The 19630-nt window shown below is 41.0% G+C and overlaps 1 protein-coding gene across 2 annotated transcripts; it reads right to left on the bottom strand.

The window, feature by feature from the left end:
• Positions 1-8685: 8685 nt before the first annotated feature.
• On the bottom strand, positions 8686-18778 carry LOC137161618 (paired immunoglobulin-like type 2 receptor alpha). Of its 2 annotated transcripts, none has more exons than XM_067560993.1 (4): positions 18668-18778; positions 14751-15110; positions 13481-13584; positions 8686-10150 (listed from the first exon to the last, which is right to left on the bottom strand). In XM_067560993.1, the coding sequence occupies exons 1-4, from the start codon at positions 18717-18719 to the stop codon at positions 9974-9976; spliced, it is 693 nt and encodes a 230-aa protein (XP_067417094.1). In that variant the 5' UTR covers positions 18720-18778; the 3' UTR covers positions 8686-9973. The 2 variants fall into 2 exon arrangements, with proteins under 2 accessions (XP_067417094.1, XP_067417095.1); XM_067560994.1 differs by lacking the exon at positions 8686-10150 and adding an exon at positions 12567-12610.
• Between the last annotated feature and the right edge of the window lie 852 nt (positions 18779-19630).

The raw sequence follows: 19630 nt of genomic DNA, 5'->3' as shown, positions 1-19630 counted from the left end.
CAATTTATCACCCTCCTTTCTATAACAACCTTTTATGTAATTGAAGACTGTTTTTCTGTGTCCCCCCACCCCCAGTCTTTTCCAGACTAAAGAAACCCATTTTTTTTTCATATTGACTTGTAGGTCATGTTTTCTAGGCCTTGAGTCATTCTTGTTGCTGTCTTCTGTATCGTCTCCAGTTTGTCCACGTCTTTCCTGAAGTGTGGTGCCCAATACAGCACAAAATGCTCTAGTTGAGGCTTTATCAGTGCTGAATAAAGTGTGAGAATCATGTCTCGCTTCTTCCTTACAATACCGCTTCTAATACAACCCAGTATGATACTCACTTTTTTTTCAGGAGTATTATGTTGTTGACTCATTTAGTTTGTGATTATAGCCCCCATATCCTTTTCTGCAATACTCCTTCCTAGGTAGTCACTTGCCATTTTGTATTTGAGCAGTAATTATTCCTTCTTAAGTGTAATATTTTGCATTTGTCCTTATTTGATGTCATCCTATTTATTTGACACCACTTCAGTTTGCCAAGATAATTTTGAAGTCTAACCCTGTCCTTGAATAGAACCTTATCTAGGACAGAACCTGATGGGATCCCACTCGATATGCCCTTCCAGCTTGATTGTGAACCATTGATAACTGCTCTGAGTATGGTTTTGCAACCAGTTGTACACCCATCTTAGAGTAGGTTTTTAGCTATATTTCCCTAGTTTGTTTGTGAGAAGGTCATGTGAAACAGTATCAAAAGCCTTATTAGAGATATATCCAACGTTTCTTCTTCGAGTGCTTGCTCATGTCCATTCCACTATAGGTGAGTGCACGCCACCGTGCACAGTTCCCGGAACTTTTTTTCCTTTAGCAGACCCTGTAGGGCCAGCTCTGGTGCCCCCTGGAGTCCTGCACACATAACGTGGTATATGAGGCACTGCCGGCCCTATGCCTCCTCAGTTCCTTCTTTCTGCCCGTGATGGTTGCTGGAATTAGCCTTGCTCTCTGCAAGTACTATTCCCCTTGTCTGAACTCTTTGTTATTCGAAGTACTTTAGTTAGTTTTAAATAGTTGTTAAGTAGAGTTAAGTAGTGTTAAGTGTAGTTAGATAAAAAGTCCCTGAGGGACATAGGGCAGCCAGGCCATGCCCCGGGCGCCTGAATTTAAGCCATGTGCCTCCTGTGGGAAGGCTTTCCCGCTCAGCGACTCCCATGATTGGTGCCTTAAGTGTCTGTGGGAAGAGCACAGGAAAGATAAATGTAAGATCTGCAGGGCTTTTAAACTGCGGACTCAGAAGGACCGAGAGATCCGGTTAAAAGCCCTGCTAATGGAGGCAGCACTCCGCCCAGCGTCCGAACCATCCGCTCCACCACAGCACAAAGCGTCTCCTCGGTGCAGAGTGCACCGCTGGCACTGGCCTCAACTCAGCATCGAGCAACATCCCCGGTGCTGAAGAAGAATAGACAGCATGCGGCACACGGACACTCCCCTGCGCCATCGGTATGGGCAGGGTCGATTGCGGAGATGCACCGGCCATGGCCCATCAAATCCTCACTGGTGCCTGCATCTCCGAGCAGGGAGCCTCCCCCAACTCCTGGAAGTGGGAGAGTGCCCCTGCCAACGCCGTCGACACCGGAGGCTTTTCAGGCGGCAAGAGCCTTGTTGGCCTTGCCTATGCCACCTCCTCCCCACCCTCCCCCTGCCGAGGGAGAAGGGGCCAGTATCCCGGGGCAAGCCCGCATTGGGTCCCCCCTGAAGGTACAGGGAGGAAGATCTCCCGCCAGACGGCCACCGGGGGTAGAGTGAGGACATTCCCCCAGCAGTCGCTCTACGTTGGTGTCTTCGAGCCAGCCTGCTTTGACTTGGGCTGTGGAGTCTCCCTCTGGAGTCAGGCCAAGGGGTGGCACCAGTTGAGGTCCACCAGGCGGCGCTCAGACAACTCCTGCTCCGCATCCCAGCACCGAGGAGTTCGCCCGCACCAAGGCGGCACAGAACCCGGTCACCTTCGGAGGACTTGGCACTGAGGGTTCGCCCGCACAGAGGCGGTGCAGAACCCGCTCACCACACGAAGACCCCGCATCGCTCAGTACCTGACGCGGAACCCGGTCGCTATTCAGACTCGGCACCCCAGAATTCGGAGCGGCGCCGGTCCCGATCACCAAGGGGCAAGCGGCACCACAAGTCCTCGGTACTGAGATGGCATTCCGGTACCGAGAGCTCTTTGGAGTGCGCCTCCATCCGTCAGCACCGCTCTCAGCGATGGAGGCGGTCTTTGTCATCCTCCACGTCGGAGGTGTCGAGAAGACAGTCCCCAGCACGACACAGCATCCGGGACCGAGGACAGCCATAGCACTGCCGGTCTAGTAGCTTGGGGTTCCACAGGGGGGACAGTCGGGACAGCCGGCGCCCCCACGTGGCATCACAGCAAGTGGTGCAACCAGCTCCGGTTTGGGCCCAGGGACAATGGCTGCAACACTGGCCTTATTGGGCTCCCTGGCACTCAGGGGCTCTAGTCGGGGGAGGAGAGGCATCTGCACATCAACGTGAAGGAGCTGAGGGCTATTTGCCTAGCATGCAGGGTGTTCCTCCGATTCCTGACAGGCAGAGTGGTGCAGGTGCTGACTGACAACACCACAGCTATGTTTTATATAAACAGACAGGGAGGGGCACACTCCTCGGCTCTCTGTGAGGAAGCTATCCATTTGTGGGACTTTGCCGTGAGGCACAACTTCCACTTGACTGCCTCTCATCTCCCGGCAGTGAGGAATGACAAGGCGAATCACCTCAGCAGATCGTTTCTACCCCGCCATAACTGGTCAGTGCACCCGGAGGTAGTGACTATGATCTTCCAAAAGTGGGGTGCCCGAAGTTCTGCTCACTCCAGGGTTGCGAGACCGAGTTGATTTCCGATGCGTTCCTCATCGACTGGACGGGGACCTTCATGTATGCGTTCCTGCCCATTCAGCTCCTGCCCAAGGTCCTACTGAAAATAAAGAGGGACAGAGCAGACGTCATACTCATCGCTCTGGCCTGGCCGAGACAGCACTGGTTCAGCATGCTGCTGGACCTTTCGATCGCTCCATCCCTGGAGCTCCCAAGACGGCACAACCTTCTCTCCCAGGACCATGGTCTCCTGTTGGACCCGGACCAGGACTCCCTACACCTCACGGCCTGGAGGCTCTGTGACTGATGGAGGAAAAGAGAGCTTGCTTGATGCAGGTCCAACAAGTCCTGCTGGGCAGCAGGAAACCTTCTACCCAGGTCATGTATCGGGCTAAGTGGAAACGGTTTACCTCTTGGGCAGAATCCCGGGGCATTCCGCCCAGCCTCTCGCCTGTTCAGGTGATCCTGGAGTACCTGCTCCAGCTAAAGCTCCAGAGTCTGGCGCTGGCCTCGTTGAAGGCTCACTTGGTGGCCATTTCGGCCTTCCATCAGCCGCTAGAGGGGGGGAGATCCCTGTTCTCCCATCCCATGTCCGTCAGGTTCCTCAAGGGAGTGGAGAGGCTGTATCTGCAGGTCTGCGACCTGGTGCTTCCCTGGGATCTCAACCTGGTCCTCTCGAGACTCACGGGGCCCCCCTTTGAACCCATGGGTTCATGCCCTCTGCTCATGCTTTCATGGAAGGTAGCCTTCCTGGTGGCCACTACCTAAGCTAGGAGGGTCTCTGCAATTAGGGCCTTGACCTTGGAGCCCTCTGATACAGTATTCTATAAGGATAAGGTGCAATTGAGGCCGCACCGAGCCTTCCTGCCCCAGGTGTTTTCCCAATTTCATTGTAAGCAAGATATTTTTCTCCCTGTGTTTTTTCCCAAACCGCACGGTTCGGAGGAGGAGAGGAGATGGCAGTCGCTGGACGTGAGATGAGCCCATACCTTCTACATTGAGCATACAAAGCCGTTCCGGAAATCTACGCAGCTCTTCGTTGCAGTGGTGGACCGGATGAAAGGCTCACCTGTCTCCACCCAGTGCATCTCCTCATGTATTACATCGTGCCTCAAGTTCTGCTATGAACAGGTGAGGGTGCCGCTTCCGAGAACCATCACAGCACACTCAAGCCTCGTCTACAGCCTTCCTGGAGAGAGTGCCCCTGCAGGACATCTGCAAAGCTGCCACCTGATCGTCAGTGCATACCTTCACGTCCCACTACACCATTGTCTAGCAGGTGAGAGAGGACACGGGATTCAGCAGAGCCGTGCTGAGGGCAACTCACTGGTAACTCCTACCCACCTCCAAGGTATTGCTTATTAGTCACGTATAGTGGAATGGACATGAGCAATCACTCGAAGAAGAAAACAAGGTTACTTACCAGTAACTGATGTTCTTCGAGATGTGTTGCTCATGTCCATTCCACAACCCACCCCCCGTCCCCGCTGCTGGAGTTGGCAGAAAGAAAGGACTGAGGGGGCGTAGGGCCAGCAGTGCCTCATATACCGCGGCATGTGCGTGGGACTCCAGGGGGCACCAGAGCCGGCCCTATGGGGTCTGCTAAGGGGGAAAAAGTTCCGGGAACTGTGCACAGTGGCGTGCACTCACCTATAGTGGAATGGACATGAGCAACACATCTCAAAGAATATCAGTTTCTGGTAAAGTAACCTTGTTTTCGTGATCACCGTTATCCAAGCTGCCTTCCACCTTCAAAGTACTTTTCCCATTCAAAAATATTTTGGTGACCTTTATGTGAAGAGCCATAGTATTGAAGTGGGTGTGGCAGAACATTAGAATTTGGCAGGGAAACAGTCGTTAGTGAACCATTGTATGTTCCAGTCTTCTTTCATATGGCTTGGGTAGGTAGCAGTGATTACAAATTTATGTCTAGGTTAGATAGCCAGCACACTGTCACAGCAGTAAGCTGATGAATGTCCTTCAGGCCCGTGACAAAAGAGCAAAGGGGACACTCAGGTATGATGTGCTCCATCGTTTGTGACTGGTGACTACAGTTGCATACAAGTTGCATACGGAAAATCAGATATAAAGATACAAAAGTGTCACAGCACACTAGTACTAGAAAATTGCTTACTTTCTCATTTTTAGCATATAATTATAAAATAAATCAGTTGGAATATAAATATTGTGCTTACATGTCAGTGTGATACTTGAGCCTGTTTTTCACTTGGGAGCCTTGTCTGAAGCCCAAGTGGCAGGTCTGAAGCATGTAACTTAGCTTCGTATTAGTTGATATACTGGCCTGTGGTTGGTCCAATGGTTTACAATAAATTTACCAAGGCCTATAGATGTTATGTTATCTGGCCAAATTCACATAGAAAATTTATGGTACAACTGGAAATGGACTCGGATCTCTGAGGTTTTAGACGTTTGTCTCAACCAATATGACTGTTTAAAATAATAATAATAATTGCATTATATCTGTGCGTTTAGTTCTTCTATCTGTAAATCAATGACCAAACTCCTATTGACTTCAGTGGGCCCAGGACTTCACCCAACATGTTTAAAGTGCTAAAAAGTGATATCTTGATAATAAAATTGTTAATATCTTTAAATATAAAACTGCCCCCATATCTCACCATTAATATTTCTTCATTGTATCAAGAATTAAACTTAGAATAGATTATTTAGAGCTAGGCTTTTATATGTAACTGAAGATTCTTAGAATACATTGTTTTTTGGAAGTGGGGTTTGTTTTTTGTTTCGTTTTTTCAGGTAACCATGCTGAAGTTTCCAGGATTTCATTAAGAGAAAGGTGAGTAATTTTCTTTAGATGTTAAATTTAAATATAGTTTCCAGATAAGATCTGCTCTTACTGAGAAGTAGTTTGTGTCATGTTTAAATCCAGATTTCTCATTACATGTCTTTCTATAATATGTTTCAAACATAGTTCCACACACACAAAAGCTTTGACTGTCTCTTATGTTTCTCATTTTGTTTTCTTTGTGTTAAGACGAGATCATACAAAACCAAAGTAAATTGACTGTAAAGCCTTACTCAAATACAAGTTGATTTCATGGTTTCCAGCCTATGGGACTGGAAAATAAATATTTAACCAATGGAAGTAAGAAATATAGAAATAGGAAAGCTAATAATCAGGGGAATTTATACAAATCTTATTATGGTGCCTAATCTACAGACTGAGATGGTTTCTGGTGTTTTCTGGGCATAGACAGCTGCAGGGAAGAAGCCATAAAAATATAAGAAGGAAATGATTAATGGTTAATTGTAGTGCTTGTGTGGAGTGGGGGTCAATGAAAAGAGATGGGACTAGAGAGGAAAGGGACAGCCGATTTGTAAAGGGTTTGGAGGCGAGAACAAGTCATCTAGTTATAATATGATCAAGTACTGTTCAAAGATTTTAGTGTGGGAATTGGTTGAAATTTTAGGCATAGTCTGATCTACTGATCCTGTTGGTGAGCAGGCAGAGAAGGAAGTAAACAATTGTATTTTTACTAGCCTTTGGGTCAGGAAGGATATGTGAGTTGCTGATGGTAATGGAGAAGAGAGGATTTTGGAGGAAAGTAGATGAGTTCAGTTTAGCCATATGGAGTTTGAGGCAAAACCTCCAAGAGGAGAGGTCAGAGAGTAGGTGGTTATGTCAACAAATCAGTTACTCAGATAAGATCAGATGGAGTCTCTAGCCCCTTTTTATTGCATTAGAGTATTAATATGTTCACATCTGAGCTACACCCAAGAATTCCACCTCCCTCCCCCAAACAAAACTTTTTTTTGACTGATGAATACAGTGTCCCCCAAATACAGAGATTTCAAATCTATCTATGTATGTGTTGTAAATAATGAGTTAGATTTGTAACTGTCAGAACTGCAGAACCAGCAGAAGAACTACTTTTGTGGACTGGCTTTATTCTGCATTTATTTATCACAGTGCCCATCAATAATAAAGGTATAAAATGAGTACATAAAATCTGTCAGAAGTCAGCTTAGGAACAGATGAGACTGAATTTGATTTCTCTGTGGTATAAATCAGAGTGCACCTATGAATTGATATTACAAATTCTCAACTGCTTAACCTTGTTCTTGTTTAACAGATTTTGACCTACTTACATTGGTGAGTTACATAGTCCTGTTGACTTCAATGGGAATATTCATGTGAATAACTGCTCACCAATGTGAGTAATGGGGACACCATCTGGCCCTGAACGACTATGTTTTACTGAACCTGAGATAGTTCTAGTATTAAATAATATCACTAAGGTATCACCCAAGTGAACAAAATGAAAATACTTTGAGATCCCTCACATTTCAAGTTTGGAAACTCACATTTTAAAATTTAAGAGATACATCTTAAACATCACTGTACTCTTGAACTAGTTACATTAAAATAAAATTGTTCTTTAACATTAGTAGATACATTCATTGTCTCAAAATTAGATGCATAAATGAAATGCTGAATTTTACATGAGGTGTATGACGTCTATACATAATACTACCTTACATGAATCGTGCTCACAAAAAGTAAGTTATTTGTTGAGATTTGTCCATAACTAAGGAGAGAATATACACTGCTCTAGAACAAATAGTTGCATTTTTTTATATCACCTGTCAGAAGGCAGCAACTATCAATTCACAAAAGGGATATTTGGCACCCTCTGTTGGTTTCTTCTTCCATGAAATATCCTGTTGCCAGTTTTTCTGCATCACTCAAAGGGTGAAATTCACCTCTATACAGAGGAGTAGGTTGAGGTCTGTGTGCTCTTTGCACAAGATGAATTTCACTCAGTAGATTTCAGCAAACAGTATCAGATTAGGGGGTGGGAGACGCAAATGGCTGAGAAAAAAGGAAGTAACATGCTGAGCTCTGCACAGCCTGTGAGGAGCCAGGAGCTAACTGTGTATGTGGGTCAGACAGATCTAATGCCTCTTGGCCTAGTGACAGGTACTAAGTTACTCAAGAGTCTTGGCCGTAGCTCTTGACCAAGTTAAGCCTTCCTAAGTTGTGGCATGGTAAGTCATTTCTGCTGCCATTGTTCCTGAACTCACTGTCAGGCTCCTCAAAACTTTTTTTAAAGGGCCAACTTCATTTAGCAGCCTTAATGCCCTATCCAATGTATCTAGGTTTGTGGAAGAGGTTCTGAGAAATAGAAAATTATCTTCCATAAATTAGTGCAGATAAGGCAAATCTGAGAAATGACTTTCCTCTATGACTAATGCCCTCAAGCTATAGTCAGTCAGCTGGATTTGGGAATAAATGCCTGAGATCTCACAAAGCTGCTAGAGAATAAAATCTATTCCAAGAACTAGGAATAGTTCTAGAAGAAAACTGGAAACTTTATGTGGTACAGGAGTACTTAGCTGAAGAATCCCGTCTCTCTGGGAAAACTCATTTTCTATAATTGACCTCCCTTTTTCTGCACACACAATTGTGGGTGCAATTACTGACTTTTGGAAATCTAAGAGCCTTATTTGTGGTGCACTCAAGATACAATTCAAAAAGGCACTTAAGCATGTATTTCAGTCCATATCTATTCAAGAAAGTGATTAAGAATATTTTTAAGACCAACTGATTAATATTAGGCACCCACATTTGAAAATATGATTGTATGTGACTTGCCCAGCACCACGTTGGAGAAGATAAATCTTCTCCGTCCTTTTGACCCAATGCTTAGGCAAAGTTTCTTTAATTTTTCTCTCTTTTTCCCCAAAGTCAGAGTTCATTTTCCTCTGAGTATATCAGCCAGAAGCTTCCCCAAATAACAGTCAGGTACTCAGTTTATTTTGGCTTAACTCAAAGTGGTTTTTATTGGCAAATTTACAAATAGAGAAAGCACAGTTAAATAAAAGATAAACACCTAAATGCCTAGACAAGTACTACAGAAAGCTTCACTAGACTGTCATTCAACTTAACGTTACAAAATATTGCAAAATCACTGGGATTTATAACATGTGGAAATTTGTTTAGTCTTTTACCCTGGTCAGAGAACACACCACTTTGAGAGTCTGCTAAGAGGAAGACATTCTAGAGAGAATGTCTGTGGTAACTTTTGCCACTCATTTATAGCAGCCTCCTCCTTTCTCCCAAGATAGTTACTTTCCTTGGTGTGATAACTGCTCATCAATACTGAGTCAAAACAATATTGACTCAGCTTATCAGCTTATGCAAAAAAATTGCCCTTTCAGGGCAATATGAGTAGATTTTGTCTCCAAGTCATTTATACACAAGTGTCCATTCTGTTTTAGGATTACCTCAAGTAATGCAAATGAAAGTAAACTATTTCTATGCAGCTTTGCTAAATTATTTATACAGGTTCTACAAGAGTGCTAGGTACTGTAGAAAATATAAATGACGTTGTCCCTTCCCAGAAAACCTTACAGCTTAATTTTAGACATGACACATGAGTAAGTAAGGAGGATCAGGGAAGACAGGACCAGGGTTACAATAATGAGCTCATGAATTCACTTAGGTATCTTACGAGCACATCAAAATGTTTCCAGTAATTTTAAAATAGGTTTTTCGCCTCCCTCACAAGCTACATTTTGTTGTTTCATTTTGTGGGGAGGTGTATATATCCAAGGTGATAAGAGTGGATATCTGAGAGTGGTTGAAAGGACATGAGGCAACAAGGTGCACGAAAGAGGGAAATAGAGATGAGGCAAAATGGTAGGCTGGAAATAGGTATGGGGAATTCCTCACAAACACAATCCAACTCACAATTCTAAATCTGACATCATACTTTTTAATGGAAGAATAACACATTGCAGATTTTGCCATTACATTTTTGCTTATTGGGAATACATTTTAATCTACCCAAGGTGAGCTCATGCTGTACCTTTATTCTTGTGATTAAGAGGAATTGGATTTGTACATAAGGAATTCTGAGTGCCTTTGGGTGGTAACACATATACAGTGAGATGAGCTTTGATGTTCATGTTGTTTTAACTGGTGGTTTCTTTGTTTTTAGTGATAGTGTTGTTATGAAATTAACTTCAGCAACACTAACTCTAAATTAACCAAGTTTTTTGTGTGGGTAGAAAAGTACTTACTGCATGTGGTAATGTCATTTAATTATGAATGCATCCACCTTTCTCATATTTTACTTCCACTGAGAGTGAAAGTCCTCATTAGTGTCATATCTTCATATTCTTGATTAAATCCATTATTAACAGCTCTGGACGGTTTGTCATAAATCAATTTGCATGGCAAAGTAGAGATGCCGTCTGTATTTCTTGATTTGTTCCTGTACTTTTTGCAGCACTGAAGAATCTGTTGCAAAACATATCAGTAAGCAGTAAATAACACATTGTCATCAGATATGCCATTGCCTTCGAGACCATCAGCCTTGCTTAACAAGAATGGCTCCCCCAGAGTTATGTTTGGATTCTGCGCTACTTGCAATGTTCTCTCAGGCACATCGCAAGTATAATGAAAGATACTCAGTTCCTTTATGAAATGGGTCATTTTAACCTTTAAAAACTGACAGAATGTTAAGATTATCATGATAAATTTAGAGTGATATACTGGCCAGCATACTGTGGCTAATCTTTATATAATTTTTCTGACACTACAAGGGGAGTGAGTGGATGGGATTTTGGGTGTTTTAGGGATACTTTTTTATTCAAAAATCTTGTGCAGAAAGAAAAGCAGGATATTACTAAAAACTGCTTCTGCCTTAAAATTTTACAATGAAATACATTACAATAACACAACAAGATACTGCACATCCTAAATGCAAAGCATTTCCAGGCAGCAGGAAAAGTGTTCACTCATATAGTACCTTCTGCACAACTGAGATGTGACTGAATTAATATTCTGGAGTGTGGTTATGATCTTATTAAATACTTTTCTCCCCCAATTATTTTAAAATGTATTTATATATTATCATTTTTAAAAAGTAAGGTTTGTTTTTTATTTTTTTTTAGGGACTTAAAAAACTATTTGGAAGGGGTAGGGAGAATTGATTTAGGATTCCTGGAAGATGCTGCATTAACAACCAAAGGCTTTTATCCGCAGAAAGATGCAAAGGCATGGTGTAGCTTTCCTAACACCATCTCACCACTGTGCCTCAGCCTTGATCTGGAGTGATTCAAGTCTCCATAGCCATTCATTTCTAGGCCTCTGCTGAGAGACTGCCTGTAAAGCTTGCCAGTTGTGATGATGAATTTTATGCTGTGAAAAAAAGTTTACTCAAATCACCAACCCCAGGATTGTTCCTTGCCATTCCAATGGCCAGGGTGGAAAATGTTAATGGACCCCCTTCCCTGCCCTGCCCCCCCCAAGTGGCTGAGCCAAATAACCCACAAACAAACCCAACTGCATGCCACACACAGCTGACCAATCAGCACAGGAAAAAAGCCAGCCAATCACAGCGGAGGAAAGAAACAAAATTGAGTGGCACGATGATATGATGCTCCCTGGAAATTGGTGCCCAGGGTGACTGCCTTGGTCACTGACCCCTAGAACCAGCCCAGGCCACTCATTCTATAGAAGTTATCCAAATGACCTGGTCATTACTGATCAGGGCTAGAGTTAGATTTGCAACAGTGACAGGAAGGAAAAAAGCACCTTATTCTATTACCAACTTTGGGTCATCCATTTCCCTAAACTAATCCTTTTTAATAGCCTATTTTCTTATTCTGACACAATAGACATACATTTCCATGGCATGACGTAGGAAACCTACCATTCAGGTAAAGAAATTACTTTTACAAGTTGTAAATACCTTCTCCAGCTGACTATTTTCTTCTCTCCTTACACTCATATAATGATTTGCTTCAGCCAGTGATGTCATCACTGAATTTAGGAGTGTTTATGCTGATTTATTTTATAAATTCAAATGTGAAGCTGCTTTTGGTGGCTTGTACCTGCCTAATGCTATGGAGCACACACATCTCTTCTGCCACAGATGTTAGCTGGGTGACATTTAAAAATTGTTTTGGTTACATTCTGTTATTGTGGTTTGATAGTAACAGCAACCAATAAAAAGTGTTTTAAAAACTAATCTGTTTAGGTGGTGGATTAGATAAAAATCTATGGCTTTTCTCTTGTGACTGCCACTCTTTCTGATCCATATCAGTAACTATGGATTTCATGCAGCTGAGCAATGAATGGTAGCAGCAGAACAGGTTTGTTGCAACATTGCCGAGTCAGGGACCTCTCTTGGATTCTCTTCAAACAGCACAGATTGAACAGGTGAAAGATAGGGCTGTTGTGAATAAAAGTGGCCCCAACATTTAAATTGGGACCTGCCTATTTGAGACTTTTTTCTTCACATAATACTCCTACAGTTGAGGAGAGTAGAGATGCTGAAGCTGGCGTTCCCTCAATATAAAAGAGAGGGAGCTGCTGGGAGGCTGTTGTCCATAACAGCCTCTAAAATTCTGAACTTGTTGCCTTGTTGTCCAGAATGGCTTTTGTTGACCTTCAAAATTGTTACACAAGCCTTCTTTTCACATGGGTGTTTGGGATAGGGGAGTTGTTTGGGAAGTATAAGGTGCTCTTTTGACTTTTTGCTGTAAAGTTTAGTCATTGAACATCTACTAGTATACCCTTAGCCAGCCTTGAAAAGAAAGATGCTGTACTGTCAAGAAATATCACTGCTTGTGTAGGCCCTTTTAGGGCAGGTATAGGTCCAGTACATCCCTGCTCCACATTCTGCATCTTTAAGGACCAGCATTCTGTTAATGGTATTGTCTAGAGAGGTCATGTGACTGCAAACAGGATGAGCTGGGAAGAGAGAAGCAGAATTAAAATGAATAGTTTCATGTCTCACCAGGGAGACCAGCAGCTGCAGAGCTCTCCAAGGAACAAGGGTCAGGGCCAAAATCACCGAGCAGAAGCTGCTTCCTTGCAGATAGGGAGCAGGGCAAGCCAGTATTTTGTAGGTGTGAAAGATGGGTAATCTAGCTGGAGAATGCTAGATCTTGCTAGAATTACGTTTTAGGCACTAGAAAGTGTGTTAGTTTTGTTTATAACCTTTTCATATCTTTTTCACTCTTGCTTGAAATCATTTAAATCTATGTTCTTTGTTAATAAACTCATTCTGACTGTTACCATCTCAGTGCTATGTAGTAAGGTAAAGTGTATCACCTCAGCCAAGCTAACAAGCTGTTGTGTGTACTGGCTCTGTGGGGCCAGCGAACTTGGTGTCACCTCTTTGTGTGTTCAGTAAGAGAGACTGGACACTGCAGATGAGACAGTTTTGGGGAGACTCAGGGCCAGAAGGGTTGTTAGGATCACCCTATAAGGAGTAACTGGGTTGGTGGAAGCTCAGGTTGAGACCTTTATGCTGTGGGGATGCTACTGGTATCAAGGCTTGAGCCAAAGCTGCACAGCCTAAAGACATCCAAAGTAACAGGGTAGGTGGTAACAACACCCCATTATTTTTAGAGACATGCTCAAGTCCCTCCTCCAATCACCCATGTTGTGGGCAAGGAATCTGAGTTCTACTTGTAGCCCTTCACCTGCTGAAAATTAAGGAGTGCTGTTATACATGTCTATGTCCAAGTTTGTCACATACTCAACCATCCCTTTCCATCAGAAATATCTCGGGATCATATTTAATGTTCTAATACTTATTTTTAAATGGTTACTTACACAGAAAGATATGATAATATTGGAGACACAGATACTACATCCAAGAAGAAAGAACCACACCCACCAAGTTATATCAGGCCCGATATTGCTACTGCATATGGACTCTGAAATAAAGAAAGGGAAATTTAAGTATCTAAAAACCAAAAATTGCTTTTCAGATGAGCTTTTTATGTGATAGATTAGAAGGGCTTGGTCACAGTTGTCTTACTATTGATATTTATCACATTTTCTTTCACTAATTTTTCAGGCTAAGGGTTTGAGCCTCTTCTGGACACAGCTATCATAAAGAAAAGAACCCACTTACATGGCCATTGCTACTTTTAATTTCAGACATCTGCTTTTCTAAAACAGAAATCATAGGTTAATGGTTCTCTGCTATTCAAGAAAATTAGTTTCAGTAGCCATTGAAAGCTGATGGGGCCTCAGCAAAATGCAATTGGATCGTTTGTTGAATATAGTGGGGAATCAAGTATTTGGCAGTTGTCCCTGCATCAGCTAACCTACTCTCCAATCAGATTTGCTTAGAGAATGTAGGTGGTGAAGGATCCTTGTTGTCTAAGACAGCATTTCTCAACAGATGGATCGTGGATCCTAGGAGGATCATGGAAGTCAATCAGGCAGGTGTCACAAAGCATTGAAAATTTTATTACAAACTAAAGCAAATAAACTTTCACTCCCCACACACCTTGACACTGCAGAGTCAACCTCTTGAAACACACACAAATTATATTGGGTTATCATTGATATATATTTACTATAAAAGTAAGTAAGAAATGTAAGGAGTTCATGGGTCGCGGCTCACTTACAGGTTTAAACTAGATTAAATGGTGGAATCTCTGAGACTTGAAGTCTTTAAACCATGATTTGAGGACTTCAGTAACCCAGCCAGAGGTTATGGGTCTATTACAGGAGTGGGTGGGCAAGGTTCTGTAGCCTGCAATGTGCAGGAGGTCAGATTAGATGATTACAATGGTTCCTTCTGGCCTTGAAATCTATGAGTCTATGGGTGAGGGCAGGAGGGTGGCAAAAAAAAACCCCAACAAATAGTCTATTGTAAATCTTGGAATGCATTGCTATTTGTGTCATTGTTCCACACATGTACATGGAACTCCAGCCATCTTCTTCCACTCTTCCCCTGATTTTGAATCACATGCAAGTAAAACAACAATTTTTTGGGACTGTGGGAGAGGAAGCAGTATAACCGGAGAGTCAATTTAGCTCATCTCTGTATACATCAAATCTATTTCTGTTACTTGCAAAAGTTCCTTACCTTGTACTGTCAGTCTGCTGCCACTTCCACATTTGCGCCTCACTGGCGGTGGCTCAGTTAGACTTACGTCACAGAAATACATGTCAGTGTCTTTCAGCTGAATGTTCTCCAGTCGTAAGATTGAATATCTTTTGGACCCGTTTGTTTTAATTGTCACCTGTGACTTTTGAAAACGAGAGGTACTTGTGCTTGGCTGGAGCCCAGGCTGATTACAGGTAGGGCCTTTCCTCCAGTACACCTCTGTGTCAACTGGGGTTTTATCTGGATAGTCAAATTCACACAGTATCAAAATGGTTGAATCAAGAGACACGTTGATGTCCTGGGGATACTGTAGAACTGAAAGTTCTGATCCATTGGTAACTGTAAGATGGAAATAAAGTGCTTGCATATGAGTTGTTATACTCTTTACAGGGGCACACACAGAAACCATTTTGGGACTATTTTAAAAAATGTAAGTGAGAGTAGAATCTCAGACAGCTCAACAAATGTGTATTATAGACTCCTACAGTTACAGAAAAGCTCCAGCCATGAACATACTGGGTGAAATCCTAGCCCTATTGATGGGAATTTTGCCTTTGGCTTCAATGGGACCAGACTTTCATGTACAGTGTTCAGATCAAAATCAGTGAAGAACTTACAAGCTATACAGAAAATTTCTTCAGTGTATAGTACTTACATTGAGGACTTTGGACTTCTAAGAACATCAAGTCCAAGGAATGGTAACTACATGGAATAAGTAGAGATGAAATTGACCTAAAACTTTAAAAACTGAACATTCTCAAACCTGGATGAAGTTTGGATCCAGATCAGAATTACATAGCTGGCCCCATTCTCTATAATGGTCTGGAACAAAAGTATAGATCAGGATATAGCCAAGCCTTGGGATGTTCGGATCCAAGCTTTTATGACCTGAACCCATTTCTGAGTACATCATTTTTTAAAAAGTACTATACTGTGGAGCTGGGCAAATAATAGCTTTTTTTTGGTTCACTAGCAATTCTAATAAATAAATAAATAACATTTTTAGACAAAATGTTTTTTTTTTTATTTCGAGGGTTTTTCCTTTTAAGAATATTTTAAAATAAAATTAAAGATAATTTCTAAACAAAAGGTATTTTGAAACAAATTTGAAATATATTTTGTTTATTTATTGGTTTGCTTTTTTTATTTTGCCAAAATAATTGCTGAAATTAAAACAAATTCACAAACTGTTTTGTTTGTCTCAAATCTACATATTTCACCAACAAAAAATTGTTTAAAAATTTCACCCAGCACTACTAAAGCATGTGTTCATGTATGCGTATACACACACACACACAAAATATGTGATTACTATATATAACTGGTGTTTTTTCACTACATATGCAAGAATTTCTAACTCACATGTAAGTAAAAAGCTTGTCAGCTACAGTATATAATAGTATTTGGAGGATTAGCTGCTGAAAGCAGTTTGATAGACACCAGTATTTAAATTGTGTTAGTATTTATATGAAAATGCATAAAGGATGACATTAAAGTACTAAGTTGCTGATAAAATGAGAAAAAGCCCTGACACAATAAGAGAATGTCTTTAAGCAAACCACTGTGCAACCTTGAGATGTACATTTCATAAGCTATCGTTTTTAATTACATAATTTTACCTCAAAGTAGCCATTGAAGGTATCGTAATTTTGGTTTGCAATTTGGGACAGACATGTCACTGATAATTTTATTCAATTGAGAAAAACAGTATGAAAAATCTACTTTCCACACTCTGAGAATGTGATTCAGACTTAAGAAATATTCCAATTATAATCAGACTGTTTGTATATGTTAAAAAGAAAGCCAAGATGACATAAAAGAGGTGGGTGAAACCAAAAAACCCATTGTTTATCTTAATACACAATTATCAAAACATAATGATCTTATTTGTTGAGGGCCAGAATCTCCCACCCTCTCTCTTAGAAAGTGCTACTGGAAAATAAGAAACACATGATTAGATATAGTACACAATAAATATTTATTGTAGAATTATCTTACAAATTGCAGTAGTATTTGTGCTGGTCTGTGTTTTCCTAATAACATTTTCTATATTTTTTTCATAAAATTAATTAAAATGGGAATGCAGACTTTCTGGTTAAGTAATGAACTCTTCTTATTGCTATCATCTAGACAATGTTGGTAGTAGTCATTACCATTTTTCATTTTCAGTGCTTCATGATATCACATCCAGCAGTCTTAATTTTTTGTTAACCCTGTTAAATCAGCCTGTAATAAAGCCTTATATTGTATGGGTGCTTCCTTAGAGTTGTGTGTGCACACACAACACAAGTGCACAGATGGTGCCAGATAATGGTTGCTTTCATTAAGTTATCTTGTGCATAAACAAACAATACTGTAGTAAAATACAGAGTGAATACATTTGAAATGCCTATATATTGTGTCTCAAACAACTAAAATGCCTAGACTTAAATATGAATTAAAGTAAGATTGTTATGTATAAGTTACAGCACATACATATCTTACTATCTCAAATAGCTATTTGCTGTCAAGCAATGCAAACCACCCAGAAAGCTACCCTAACCAGGGTAATTGAGATTCTTCTTGCATAGGGGAATTCTTGGATAACATAGTCAACATAGCAGACTATACCACCTGCAATTGCTTTCCTTCAGCATAAGAAGAATGCCGGGGTGTGTCAAATGTTGTAAGGGACATAGCTGGAGTGTACTGTGTTTAGTCAATCCTTGGTCAGTGTAAGACTGCCTCAGGACTTGTTCTGAGTGACAAATGGATCCTTGACAACTTCCAGGATTGGGACAAGTGACAGCCACCTATGTCTCCTTCCTCCACCTCAGGTATGTTGACTGGAGCTCAACTGAATTAGAGGTTCTGGCCCTAAGTAAGTGTTCTCTCTCTGGAAATGTTGCTAAATTCACATCATGCATATTGCTATCTTATTGTTTTAGAATTAAATAAGATTCATCCTTTAGTTTTAGACTTGCATTTATATATTGACTCCAAAAATAAGGAAAACCTGCAGAAATCCCATCTTTCCTAATCACAATGGAAATACGCTTTAAAAATGTAACAAAACAAATGAAAATGGCTGACATGTTTAAAGCTGGTAATGACTATTTGCAGATGGCAGTTTTATTTGGAGAATTTGTCACATGAATACACCCATTTATTTTAAGAAATATATATCTGTGAAAGGGATAACATCTGCTGTGCTGTACTTGAAAGAGACTTGGTGCTCTTTCGTGAAGTCTAATGTAGTAAAACTTGCATTAAATATTTAAAATGGAAAAAAATCCAGAAGAATAGATGTGGTGCCTCCCCATCTTCCCCTCCCCTTGTTTAAAGAAGAAATGCATAAGTTATCTTCAGAAATGAATACATACAATTGATAAGGATATTCTAAAATCATCACTAATCCATTTCAGGTTAATTCAGTTAGTAAAGTAAAATAAATGGTTCGTGTGTGGAAAATCTTGTAAGGCATTTTGAATGTGCACTAATAAATTAAGATAAATATAACAGTTGTTTGAAGACTATATTAAATTTGGATCAGTCATCTCATAAGTTACTCGGTGATGCGCTGTTGAATTGGATTTAGTTATAAATAAAAATAAAAATTGATATGGTAGCAGATTAGCTAAAATATAAAATTAGGGACAGTACAAAAACAATCTTTATTTTTAATGTGTTTAATCAAATTAATTCTAAGTTTTATGTTCTGTGCCTTTTTAAGCTGTTTTTTAATTTGTTGTGTTTTCCTCCATAAAACAGCAATTCTTTGATAGCTATAACGCTAAATAAAAATATTTATTTAAAAGTCAAAAATTGACAGTTCCATGTTATTTTTATTGCTTTAAGAATTAACACTTCCTGCAATAATCAATTTGCAGCATGAAGACTTCAGAAAAATTTCTTACCTGTGAGTTGAATAAAATAAGAAATCATAACCAATATAACAAGTGACTTCATTTTCTTCAGATTCTTAATGTGGCTGTCTTAAAATGTCATTTGAAACACTTGATGCTGCAGTTGTCAGCAATTTGCGAGATAATAAAGATTAACAACATGTTTAGGAGAGTTTACTATTTTTCTGGGAGGGAGATTTTGTGGTTCATTACTTCTAACCCTTTTCCTTCCTGTGATGTCAAAGCTGGTGCAACATATATGCAGACTAAGCAACTGCTTAGCACCCCAATCAGCTCAAGGGGGCCACTTACTCGCTTTTTATTATGTGATGGGTGGGGAAAAATATTCCTGCTTAGAGCCCCCTGTGGGCTAGCACTGCCTCTGGATGTTGTTACTGTATTTTCTCATCTATGTAACAGGTTATCTGTTCACTGTACTGCTCTGAATCATATTCCCTTAGGGCTGGGGTTCTTTCCCCTCAGAATTTTTCTTTGGTTGGTAGTTCAACAGGAAAATGAAAAGTTTTATTCCTGATTCACATGGGTATTGCAGTATGCCATCCCTCTGTTCGTCCCCCAGTCTGTCCCAGTAACTATGGACTAGATGAAAGATAGAATCCTTAAGGAGAGGGAGCAGATTTTCATGGCTAATACATCTGAGGCAGCACTAAAAACCACCACCAAATGTATTACACTTATAAATGAAATAAACAGCCTGATCTTATTCAGGGTAGGGGGGGAGTGGAAAAAGGGGTAAGGCAATACACCACATTTATTGTGAATACAGAGATTCCAAAAAGCTATTGCCTACACACACACAGTACTGCAGGAGGGATATAATTACCAGCCTTTGTGCTGCTCGAGCCAAACCACTGGCCAGGTGGATCAGGCACGAGGATGGAGCCGGTCTCTGTCGGTCACGACATGATGCTTCTTGGAGTTCGCAGGATGAACCCAAAGTCCTCATCTTTTCGC

This window comes from Emydura macquarii, unplaced genomic scaffold (genome assembly GCF_026122565.2).
Source record: "Emydura macquarii macquarii isolate MOO-44397 ecotype Brisbane River unplaced genomic scaffold, CSIRO-AGI_Emac_v2 contig_2362, whole genome shotgun sequence".
Classification (NCBI taxonomy): domain Eukaryota; kingdom Metazoa; phylum Chordata; order Testudines; family Chelidae; genus Emydura; species Emydura macquarii.
Note: the sequence above shows the minus strand (reverse complement) of the source record. Positions and strands in the feature narration are given on the sequence as shown.